This window comes from Eriocheir sinensis, chromosome 33 (assembly GCF_024679095.1).
Source record: "Eriocheir sinensis breed Jianghai 21 chromosome 33, ASM2467909v1, whole genome shotgun sequence".
Lineage (NCBI taxonomy): Eukaryota > Metazoa > Arthropoda > Malacostraca > Decapoda > Varunidae > Eriocheir > Eriocheir sinensis.
In genome coordinates, this window is record NC_066541.1 from 9,063,649 (window position 1) to 9,074,683 (window position 11,035).

Here is an 11,035-nt window from a genome sequence, read left to right on the forward strand (position 1 = left end):
ACAACATGAGCTTCACTGACTTTATCGACGGTGACATTGTGAAGAATCCTCAGCTAGTGGCAGCTATAGTGGCCTTTGAGAGATTGTACATAATAAGATTAATCTTATCGCGATCTCAGAAGTATTTATTCACGTACAGAAGCTTCGTCAAACTGCCACCAGTGTCATAAAGCTACCTATGGAAAGTGAAGTGAATACATCGAGTGATAGGAAAGCGTTAGATAAAATAGATAAAGACTGGGTGAAAAGTATTTAGCCAGGATGTGGATAGGAATGAAGCGGTCTTATTGAAGTGGCTGGGTAATGCGGCAGAAGCGGATTAGTTAAGTATTGTACAAATGGAACGAACGTGGCGCAACAGGAAGACGAAGCAGTACAGTGAATAAGCCGGCGAGAGAAATAAATAAATGAAAATCAGTCGCCTGTAACGTAATAATGTCAAAATCGAAGCTCTGACGTAATTACCGTGTCAGAATCAGGTTAATTAATGAAGGCTACAGGTGCGAATCAGTCAGCTTTATTAAGAGCCAATGAATCTGTTCCAGGTGTAGGGGAGTGAGTCAGGGGGTTGAAAGATGAGAGAAGGGGGCGAGTTGCAACATTTTTTCCACCCTCCAGTTAAGTTTGAGTCAAGGAATGGGTGAGTCAGACTTTCGATGTGGTGAGTCAGTATAGTGGAAGAGTCAAGTGGTAAGTGTAGGGGGATGATGCCACTTTTCTCCACATTTCAGTTCAGGTTGAGTCAGGGAATGGGTGGGTCAGGCTTTCGATGTGAGTGAGTCAAAGCGAATGAGTCATGTGATAAGTAAAGAGGGGGAGATTCAACTTTTATCCATCCCTTAGTTTAGTATGAGTCAGGGAATAAGTTAGGGAATACGTAAGTGAATAAGTCTGAGTCAGTGAATGGGTGAGTCTCTTCAAATCGGATGAGTCAAATGGGAGAGATTTAGCATGTCTTCACCCTTCATCTAGATTCGAGTCAGTAAATCGGTGAGTCAGTGTTCCAAACGGGTGAATCAGGGTTATCGAGCGGTTGAGTCAGAGGAGGGGTGACGAGGGGTGACGGAGGGGAGGCAGCACTTCTCCACCCCCAGAGTCACCCCCGCCAGCAGGTAACCAACGCCCAGAAGCAGCAGGGCGCCCAACAGGTGTTCCAGCGACAGTACCTAAGGGGGAGAGGGGGCACAGGTGAGACGAAGCTACCTGGAGAGAGCGAGAGAGGGATAAAGGTGGACAGGTAAGCTTGGTGGAGTGGAGAGGAAAAGTGAAAGGGAGGGAAAGGGAGAGAAGGTGAAACATTGCATTTGAGGGATAGATAGATAGATAGGTAGATAGATAGGTAGAAAAATAGATAGGTAGACAGTACATAGAAGGAACAGAGGAGGAAGTAGAGACAGGAACGGGTGTAATAAAGAACAGATAAAGCAAAAGATGAAACAAAAAGAGAATGAAGACAGAGATAGATATAAGCATTGACAGAGAACATAGAATGAATACAGGAAGGAAAGATACACCGGAAAGGGTAGAAAAACTACAAAAAAAAAGATAAAACAAAAGATGAAAGAAACAGGAAGAGAACAGAGACACAGAGAGACTGAGAGAAAGCCTCGAAAGAGAATAGAATAGGAAATGAGGTAAGAGAAAGTGAAGCTTCAGATGAGGTGGAGATGAAATGAGGAGGGAACGGTGGAAGGGGAGAGAGAGAGAGTGAGAGAGAGGGAGAGAGAGAGAGAGGGAGAGAGACAGAGGGAAGCAGGTGAGGGAAATACAGGTGGGCACTGATTGGCTTCCTGAACACCTAGCGGAACACACTAATTAAAGGGCAGGTGAGCGTTGATGGCGTCACACCTGGAAGTTAAGGTTCGGTGGCGCGTAGTCGCATGCAGGTGAACAAAGGTTTATCTGGAATCATTTTAAAGCTGGATCAGGCTTTAGCGCGGGCCCCACTTCGAATCCTTTGTATTGATATGGGATTACTTTCGGCTCTCTTGCTTTCCATTCACGACGACCTCAACCCACGACCCCCCCTCCCATTCTCCCCATCTGTGTCCCTTCTTCTTTTCCCTCCACTCCCCTTAACCTTCCCTGCCTACCGCGTTTGTGTCCATTCCTCTTCTCCCTCTCCTCCCCCTTACCTCCCCTCTTTGCGTCCCTTCCTTCTCCTTTCCCTTACTTCCCCTCCCTCCCCAGTATGTCCTTCCCTCCTCCTGTCCTTCCTCCTCCCTTTTACCTCCCCTACCTCCCCCTGTGGGTCCCCTCCTCTCCCCCTCCACTTTAGCAATCCACTCCCCTTTACCTCCCCTATCTCCTCATGTGTTCTCTCCTCCTCTCCCTTTCCTCCCCCTTACCTCCCCTACCCATTACCTGTGTCCCCCCACCTACCCTTCCCCTCTTAGCAATCCCCCTCATTCTGTGTGTCCTCCCCGGCCTGGCTCCCCCGCGGGCACAAGGACCCGGACAGTCTTGGAGTCCTGCATATTGAGAGGCTCCTCGCCGCTTTCAATTTCGGGGATGATAAAAGCCGCCACTGAGGCTCCCTTGCTTTTGTGTATAAATGGGCCGCTGAGTGTGTGTGTGTGTGGGGGGGGGTATATGTGTGTTTGCGTGTGGAGGGAGGGGAGGGTATGCATGTGTGTGTCTGTGTGTGCGTGGGTGCGGGGGAGGGTACGTGTGTGTATATGTGTGTGTGTGTGTGTGTGTGTGTGTGTGTGTGTGTGTGTGTGTGTGTGTGTGTGTGTGTGTGTGTGTGCAGGCCACCCGAGGAGCCCAGTTCGTCTTCCCCAAAGCTGCATGATAATAATTAATCTCCCGAACTCACGAGGAACTTAATGTGAGAGAAACATTCTGGAGAACGACTTTTAATTTTTAGTTTTTCTTCAGCCAACGGTTCGTCCTGGTAAAGCAAATTTAGTCGATAAATAAATGAATATTCACGCCTACACACATGACAGATTACAAACAAACACACACATACATCATTTGTAGTCCGCGCTCAGTCATGTATATAATAGTAAAAAAGAATCGTGGCTTTCGCAGTGACAATAACAAATCTGTGCTTAAAGCCGATCGCTTTCAGAACGCACCAAATTGGATTTTTCAACAAGCAAAGCAACGCCGTTTTTGTGGCGGCGGCAGGTGGATCAAACGTCGCCGCCGCCGCCGCCGCCGCCGCCGCTGGGCTGGCGGCGACGGCGGCGGCGGAAAAGTGCGACGTCGCGTATCAGCGCCACAAAGGGTGACAATGGACGACAAAAGTTATCCGTCGCCAACTTTTCTCTCTGCTCGCGACGCCCGTAATGCACCGGCACCACACGCACTCATATATGAATAACTACATAACTCAGTTACTCAGTATATAAACAAACAAGTAAACAGTAAACATATTTTTTTACGTTCGGCCTTTAGCGCCGTAGGCTTTCTTTATAAGGCCCGTTGATCGGCCCCAGCCCATTAGTGGCGTAGGCAAGTGTCCCTCTGGAACTCATCTTTGCTTCTCTTTAGAGAGTTTCACTACAGTCCGTGTTGAGTGGTGGTCTTTAGGACAGCATGTGGGTATTTTTATGCCATTCGGCAATGACTGACAATTGTCAGCTTGTAGCGGCGGGTGAGAAGTGAACTCGGGTCCTCCAGAACACCGCGCCCGCACGCTGGCTACTCAGCCACCGCCTCCCCAATAAACAAGCGAACGCAAACAAAAAATCAACAACCACTCCATTAAAACAAACAAAGAAATAAATAGCCGATAAAACCCGCGCCCACAAACAACTCATAATCAATCCCTCGCTGTCGCCCACACAGGCGTCGTACCCGCGCCCCGGAGAGCACGGCGTCGCTGTCGTGCAAGTCCAGCCAGGTCTCCTGCCCCTCGTTGTGGTGCGGGTTGGCGCTGTCCAGGTCATAGAGCAGCACATCCTCGAAGAACTTGTCATTCAGCCCGCCAGCCTGCATGTAGTGGATTGCCTGTAACGGAAGGCTGTGTAAGGTAAGGTAGGGTCGGGCGGCTGGGTGAGGGTGATATAAGGTAAGATGGGGGTCAAGAAAAGTGTTGTAAGGTAAATCAGGACAGCAAGGGAGAACAAGGGATGGTAGGACAGGGTACATGTGTAGGGAAGAGGCAGGACAGCAGGGAGGAAGGATTTATTTAGTGGATGTGGTGAGGCAGGGTGAGGCAGGGTACTTGTGTAGGGAAGAGGCAGGACAACGGGGAGGCAGGTGAGAAGGTCTGGCAAGGTAGAAGAGGCAGATATGTGTTGGACATGTTATTCTACACAGTACAAGATAGGGCTGGTAGGGTGTGAGGAGGCAGGGCGAGGCAGGCAAGAAGGTGTGACAAGGTAAACAGAGGCAGACAGGTGTAGTACACGCTATTACAACATGGCTGGATGGCAAGGTAGGTACAAGGTGAGGCAGGGTGGAAAAAGAGGAGAGTGGAATAATAGGGCTTGGAGGGTGGAGCCGAGAGGGTGAGGAAGGGTGAGTCCGAGGGTGAGGGAAGGTGAAGCAAGGAATTGAGAAGGTAAAATAAAAGGGGATGCTCTGAGAATAGAATGGGAGATGAGGGAGGGCGGCACTAAGCGGCGGGAGAGGGAAAGAGAGAAAGATGTAAACGAGGAGGAAATGAAAGCGGGGGAGAGAGAGAGAGAGAGAGAGAGAGAGAGAGAGAGAGAGAGAGAGAGAGAGAGAGAGAGAGAGAGAGAGAGAGAGAGAGACGAGAGAGAGAGAGAGAGAGAGAGACGAGAGAGAAACAAACAGACAGACAGACATAGAAACACAAAGGCAGAGACACACACACAAACAGGCAAACACAAACAAACACACACAGTGACAGAAAATTCAATTAAAACGAGCGAACATGTAAGGCTAACAAAATATCACACAGGTAACAAATATATAAACCAATGAAATCTGAGGCACCCAAATACAGGTAACGTGAAATAATAGATAATGGGAAAAAGGTGATACGGAGGAACCATTAATTAGACACAGGTAGAACAAAATATCACAGGTACAAACGTATAAATCTATCAAATCTGAGGCAATAATATACTGGTAACACTAAATAGGTAATGGGTAATACAGGTAACACTAAATAAAATACAGGTAACACTAATCAGGTAATGGGTAATACAGGTAACACTAAATAAAATACAGGTAACACTAATCAGGTAATGGGTAATACAGGTAACACTAAATAAAATACAGGTAACACTAAATAAGTAACAGGTAATAGAGGTAACACTAAATAGGTGATAGATAATACAGGTAACTCTAAATAGGTAATGGGTAATATAGGTAACGCTAAATAGAACACAAGATACAGGTAATACACAATACAGGTAACACACAATACAGGTAACCCAAAATACAGGTAACACACAATACAGGTGACACAAAATCCAGGTAACACACAACACAGGAACACAGCACAGGTAACACAAAATACAGGTATCACACAATACAGGTAACACACAACACAGGTAACACAAAACACAGGTAACACACAACACAGGTAACACACAACACAGGTAACACACAACACAGGTAACACAAAACACAGGTAACACACAACACAGGTAACACAAAATACAGGTATCACACAATACAGGTAACACACAATACAGGTAACACACAACACAGGTAACATACAACACAGGTAACACTAAATAGGGAAAGGTAGTCCAGAAGGGCCATTAATTACACTCCACCTCTCCTATACTGCAGTGAGGAGAGCCATGGTTGTAGGAAAGCCCGAGAAGGAAGCCGCAGGAAGGGAGTAGGATATAGTAGGCAGACGTGTAGGATACCAGGGAACGCGGGGTGCATAAGGAACACGTGGGAGGAGCGTTGGACATGAATAGGAGAGAGCGGAAGGCGGGGTGTGGAGGAAGGGAGGATAGGTGTGAGGATACGGAGGTGGTGGGAAGAGGTGAAAAGGTGAAAGGGTAGACTTGTAGGAAGGACTTAGAGGGTTAGAAAGGAATATGGGAGAGCTGGAAAGGGAAAGAAAGAGTGCAACGAATATGGAGGTTATAGGAACAGGAAGAAAGTCTCATAGAAAAGAACATTGGGAATAAAAGCTCACGAGAAGCGTTAAGACAGGAAAGGAGAATAATAATAAAAAGCTACTGAGGTTTTAGAAGGACGCGAGTTAAGGAAGGGATACTCGAAGGGAAGAGGTGGAGATATAAAAAGACATATAGAAGGAATTAATGATATAGAGTGCGTGGAGTGGGAGGGTAAAGTAAAGTCAGAAAGAAGAATGCAAAGCCGTGGAAGAAGTGTAAGTCAGAGAAACATTATGGAAAAGAAATTGAGGAGCACAGGAAAGGTAAAGAGAAGTTTTGAAAGTATTGAAAAGTCATAAAAGGAGTGAGGAGACAAAGAAAAGTCATAAGAAAGAAGTTAAACCCCGAAAAGGTCTGGAGGAGAAGTGAGAGAAATAAAAAGGAAAAGAAATAGAAAGAAACAGAAAAGCAGAAAAAGTAGATAAAAAGAAATAGAAATAGAGATAGGAAGCAATGTGAAGAGAACTCGAAGTCATAGAGAGGTAAAGGTAAAGGTATTAGTAGAAAAGGGAGGGAAGGAGGGCAGTATTAGGATCGCAAGGAGGAGGGCGTGAAGGAAGGGGAGTGTAGGAGAGAGAGTGAGAGGGAGAGTGGTCGAGGTACCTGGCAGTTCCCCAACTTTGGAGTCCCGAAGGTCGGTCCTCGAGTCCAAGTTGAGAGTTATCTAGTGTCGAGGCCGCGGGTATAAGTTTTCTAAGTGTCTGCCCTTAAGTATTACATTTCCAAACTTTCGCGATTTTAGTATTAGTTTCCCCCTTTCCCTCCCTTTTCCCTCACTCCCGCTCTCTCCCTCTCTCTCTCTCTCCCTACCTCCCCCCTCCCTTCGCCTTCTTCCCCCTCTCCTCACCTCAGCATCTTTTGTATGAAGCTCCAAATATTACCTTTTTTAAGTGTTTGTAAGTCTCAGTGTGTTCGTTTGTAATTGTATAGTTTCATACATATACAGTAGGTGATAATCTCTCTCCCTTCTCCCTCCATCCCTCCCTCCGCCTTTCCTTCCCTTCTTCTCACCACAGGGTCATTCGTAAGCTTCAAATATCACCTTTTTAAGTGTTTGTAAGTCTGTTTTGTTTGTAATTGTCGTTATAAAAAGTTTCATGAACATATTAGTAGTCCCCCCTTTTCCTCTCCTCTCCCTCTCCCCCCGCCCTTCCTTCCCTTCTTTCCACAGCATATATCGTATAAAGACCCTGATATTGCCTTTATAAGTATTTGTCTTCGTTTGTTTCGTTTGTAATTGTTGTTTTGATAAGTTTCACATATACAGCACTATATAGTTTATCTCCTTCCTCCCCTCTCCCTCTCTCCCTCCCTCCGTTTTTCTCACCTGTGTCTCTAATAAGCTCCAAATATCACCTTTCTAAGTATGTGTAAGTGTTTGTTTACTGTGTAATAATTCCTGTTATGAAACTTTCCCCGTATAAGTTATTACTCCCTCTTACTCTTTCTCCCTCCCTTCGCTCTCCTTTCCCCTCTTCTCTCCTCTGCACCTTTACTATTCACCTGATATCACTTTGCTAAATATCTAAGTCTCAGTTTATTTAATTTCATCAGTGTTATTACGAAAAATTACAATGAGTTAGAAGTGTTTCGGGGAAAGTATTTAATCACAGGCAATGTTGGGCTGGGTTAGGTTAGGTTATGAAAGTTGGAATCATTTAAAGGTGTTAGGTGGGAAAATATTTTATCACAGGTGATATTAGGTTAGGTTAGGTTATGAAGAGTTGGAATTGGTTGGAAAGTATTAAGGTACAGGTTCGGTTAGGTATAGATAGGTTATGAAAAGTTAGAACCAATTAAAGGCGTTTAATGTGAAAGTAGGTTAGGTTAGGTTAGGTTGGGTTAGGTTAGGTTAGGTTATCAAAAGCTAGAAGCAGTTAAAAGCGTTTGGTGGTAGACTGTCAGGTCCCAGGTATTGTCAGGTGAGTCTCAGGTGATGTGCAGGCATGGCGAGCGGAGGCGCCAGGTGTGCGGGAAGTGTTTGTGCAGGTGTGGCAGGCAGGGCGTGAGGCTTTCCCTGGGCTTGCAAAGGTTCTGTGTATACCTCCTTGTGTGTCTTGTTTTAGTGTGTTTGCTCTTTTGTCAGGCTGCAAGGGAGGCGGAGGAGGAGGAGGAGGTGGTGGAGGAAGAGGAGGAGGAGGAGGAGAAGAATAAAGGAAAGGGTGACAAAGGAAAGTAGGGTGAGGAGGGAAGTTACTTTTTTAATGAGGAAGGAAAAAAGAGGTAAAAGGCCTTCAACTCTTTATAATTTTCTCTCTCTCTCTCTCTCTCTCTCTCTCTCTCTCTATCTATCTATCTATCTGTCTATCTATCCATCTATCTATATACCTCTATCCCACACACACAGTAGCTTCATCGCCCCCATTCCTTTCTCTCTCCCTATCTGTGTATCTCTCTGTCTATCTATCTATTTCTCCCACTCACGCTTGACCGCCGCCCTCCCTACCTTATTAATGTAGGGTGCCAGGGGCGAGTGCCTATTAAGCGCGGCACTCACTCCGAAGGTGGCCAGACACTCCTCCTGGATCCTGAGCGGCGTGTCCCCCCGCCGCGTAGTGTATGACTGGCTCTGGATGTACTGAAGGTGGTTCCGGTTCTCCACCAGCACGGATGACCTCGCCTCGGCCACCTCTCTGTTAGTGGTGGTGGTGGGGGTGAGGGTTAGAAGTGGTGGTGATGACTTTTTGTGGTGGTGGTTTTAGCGGAAGTGGTAATGGTTGGGGTAATGGTGTGTTTATTTTGGAGGATTTTTGTGGCGGTGATGATGATAGTGGTGGTGGTGGTGATGAGTTTTTGTGGTGGTGGTTTAAGAGGAAGGGGTTATGTGGGGTGATGGTTACTGTGGTGGTGTTTGTATAAGTGTTTTTTGAGGAAAGGGTAGTGGTGATGGTGTTAGTGATGGTGGTTGTGGTATTGACTCTGATGGTTTTGTGGGGGTTGTTTTAGAGAAGTGGTGGTGGTGGTAGTGGTGGTGGTGAGGATGACTGGTATTGACACTGATGGTTTTGTGGGAGTTGTTTTTTCAGGAATTTGGTGGTGATAATGGTTGTTTTTTCAGGAATTTGGTGGTGATAATGGTTGTTTTTTTCAGGAATTTGGTGGTGATAATGGTTGTTTTTTCAGGAATTTGGTGATATTGGTTGTTTTTTCAGGAATTTGGTGGTGATAATGGTTGTTTTTTTCAGGAATTTGGTGATAATGGTTGTTTTTTCAGGAATTTGGTGGTGATAATGGTTGTTTTTTCAGGAATTTGGTGGTGATAATGGTTGTTTTTTCAGGAATTTGGTGGTGATAATGGTTGTTTTTTCAGGAATTTGGTGGTGATAATGGTTGTTTTTTCAGGAATTTGGTGATAATGGTTGTTTTTTCAGGAATTTGGTGGTGATAATGGTTGTTTTTTCAGGAATTTGGTGGTGATAATGGTAACTGTGATGGTGATGGTCGAGTCCTAGTTTCTCTTGAATATATATTTCTGTATCACTTTCCTTTTTTTTTTTTCATTGTTAAGCCCAAAGCGTTTCCTGATGCAGCAGACGACATGGCCTTGTGGCGACTTAGTGTGTTAAAAAAAAATGCTGGAAGAGATTAAAAAAGATAATCTCTTAACAACAATATTCTGATGGGTAAAAAATCTGAGTTCGAGGAAAGAAGCGGCGTAGTTTATATTTATCATGACTGAAAAGATGGATGTTCTAGCAGGAAAGAAAAAGATGGAAGAATATGAAAAATTAAAAGATGAAACGATGAAAAAATGGAGGATCTATTAAACGAAATGACAGAAAAGATGAAAAGACGGAAAAAAATATGATGGAAAAAGAGAAAAATGTCAAAGTTCCGGGAAATTTAACAGAAGAGAGTAAATTTGTAAAACAGAGATACGGAGGACTTGCTGATTTATTTAAAACCACTACGAAAAGACGGAAAAAGACAAAAAGACTGAACTTCTGAGAAAATTAACAGCATAGAACAAATTAATCAAACAAATGTATATACGGAAACCTATATGACTTTTTTAAAACCTACCACGAAAAAAAAAATAGAAAACATAAAAAAAGATTCAAGTTCTAATAATTTTAACCGCATTGAAGACATTAATCTGACAAATGGACATATATACAGAAGCCTAGATAACTTATATAAAACCCAAGGTATCCTGCTGTCAGTCTGAATATAGATGTTAACGCTTGTGTAGGAGGAGAAGGAGTAGGAGGAAGAGGAAAGGTCAAGGGTGAGAAAAAGGTAACCCGAAGATACTGAACAACACGACTCGAGGCCATAGGAGAGGAGGAGCGGGCGAGGCATGGAGGAGAGGTATCGGGTAACAAATGGATAAAGGAAGTGTGCTCAGCTGCTGTGGACATATGAAAAAGGGCGAGGAGGAAAAGAATGGCGGGGGTGAAAAATAAGCTTGAGTGATGGTGGCGCGGAGCTCAGACCCCGGATGATGACAGGTGGACAGGTATAGTGAAGGAATGTGCGAGGAGACGTATGTAGAGAGATGGTGATGGATGCGAGGGCTTGTGAATGGCAGTCTGTTGTGGCGGATGTGTGTAAGGGGAAATATATGAGCTGGGTTTACACGCTTACGTAACCTGAAACCGTGATACTTGTTGGCTTTGGAGCTTTCAGGGGGACAGTACGCATCATATAAGGTAAAAGCGTAAATAAATTAATAAACAGTAAATAAATAATAGATAAATAAAGTTCACTAATGGTGTCAATATGTAATGTGGTCAATTGTATATTTTATATTATTTGATACATGACTTTATTTTTTTGTTTTATGGACTGCTTTTGATATTAATATGATCAGGCAAACAGAAACACACATACACATAAACAAACACACCCACAAACACAAACAAACGCACAATCACACAAACAAACAAACAAACACAAACAGATTTCCTCCCCCCTGAAACACACACCCATCACCCCAACCCTCATTTCCACCTTCCATAACGATAACC

General features: G+C 44.6%; 1 protein-coding gene across 1 annotated transcript; it reads right to left on the reverse strand.

Annotated features, from left to right (window-relative positions):
- Window positions 1-422: 422 nt before the first annotated feature.
- On the reverse strand, window positions 423-10,709 carry LOC127006842 (uncharacterized). The gene is made up of 4 exons (XM_050877196.1): window positions 10,645-10,709; window positions 8,512-8,698; window positions 3,808-3,960; window positions 423-1,166 (listed from the first exon to the last, which is right to left on the reverse strand). Exons 1-4 carry the CDS (start codon window positions 10,707-10,709, stop codon window positions 1,023-1,025), a joined length of 549 nt encoding a protein of 182 aa, XP_050733153.1. The 3' UTR covers window positions 423-1,022.
- Window positions 10,710-11,035: the final 326 nt, after the last annotated feature.

What these genes read in the sequence shown, in the direction of transcription:
- LOC127006842 (XM_050877196.1), bottom strand. Translation starts at nt 10,709, where the DNA reads ATGCGTACTGTCCCCCTGAAAGCTCCAAAGCCAACAAGTATCACGGTT. An exon ending in TGGCACCCTACATTAATAAG is followed by an intron (nt 3,961 to 8,511) that starts GTAGGGAGGGCG and finishes CTTCCGTTACAG; the next exon opens with GCAATCCACTACATGCAGGC. An exon ending in CCGTGCTCTCCGGGGCGCGG is followed by an intron (nt 1,167 to 3,807) that starts GTACGACGCCTG and finishes TCTCCCCCTTAG; the next exon opens with GTACTGTCGCTGGAACACCT.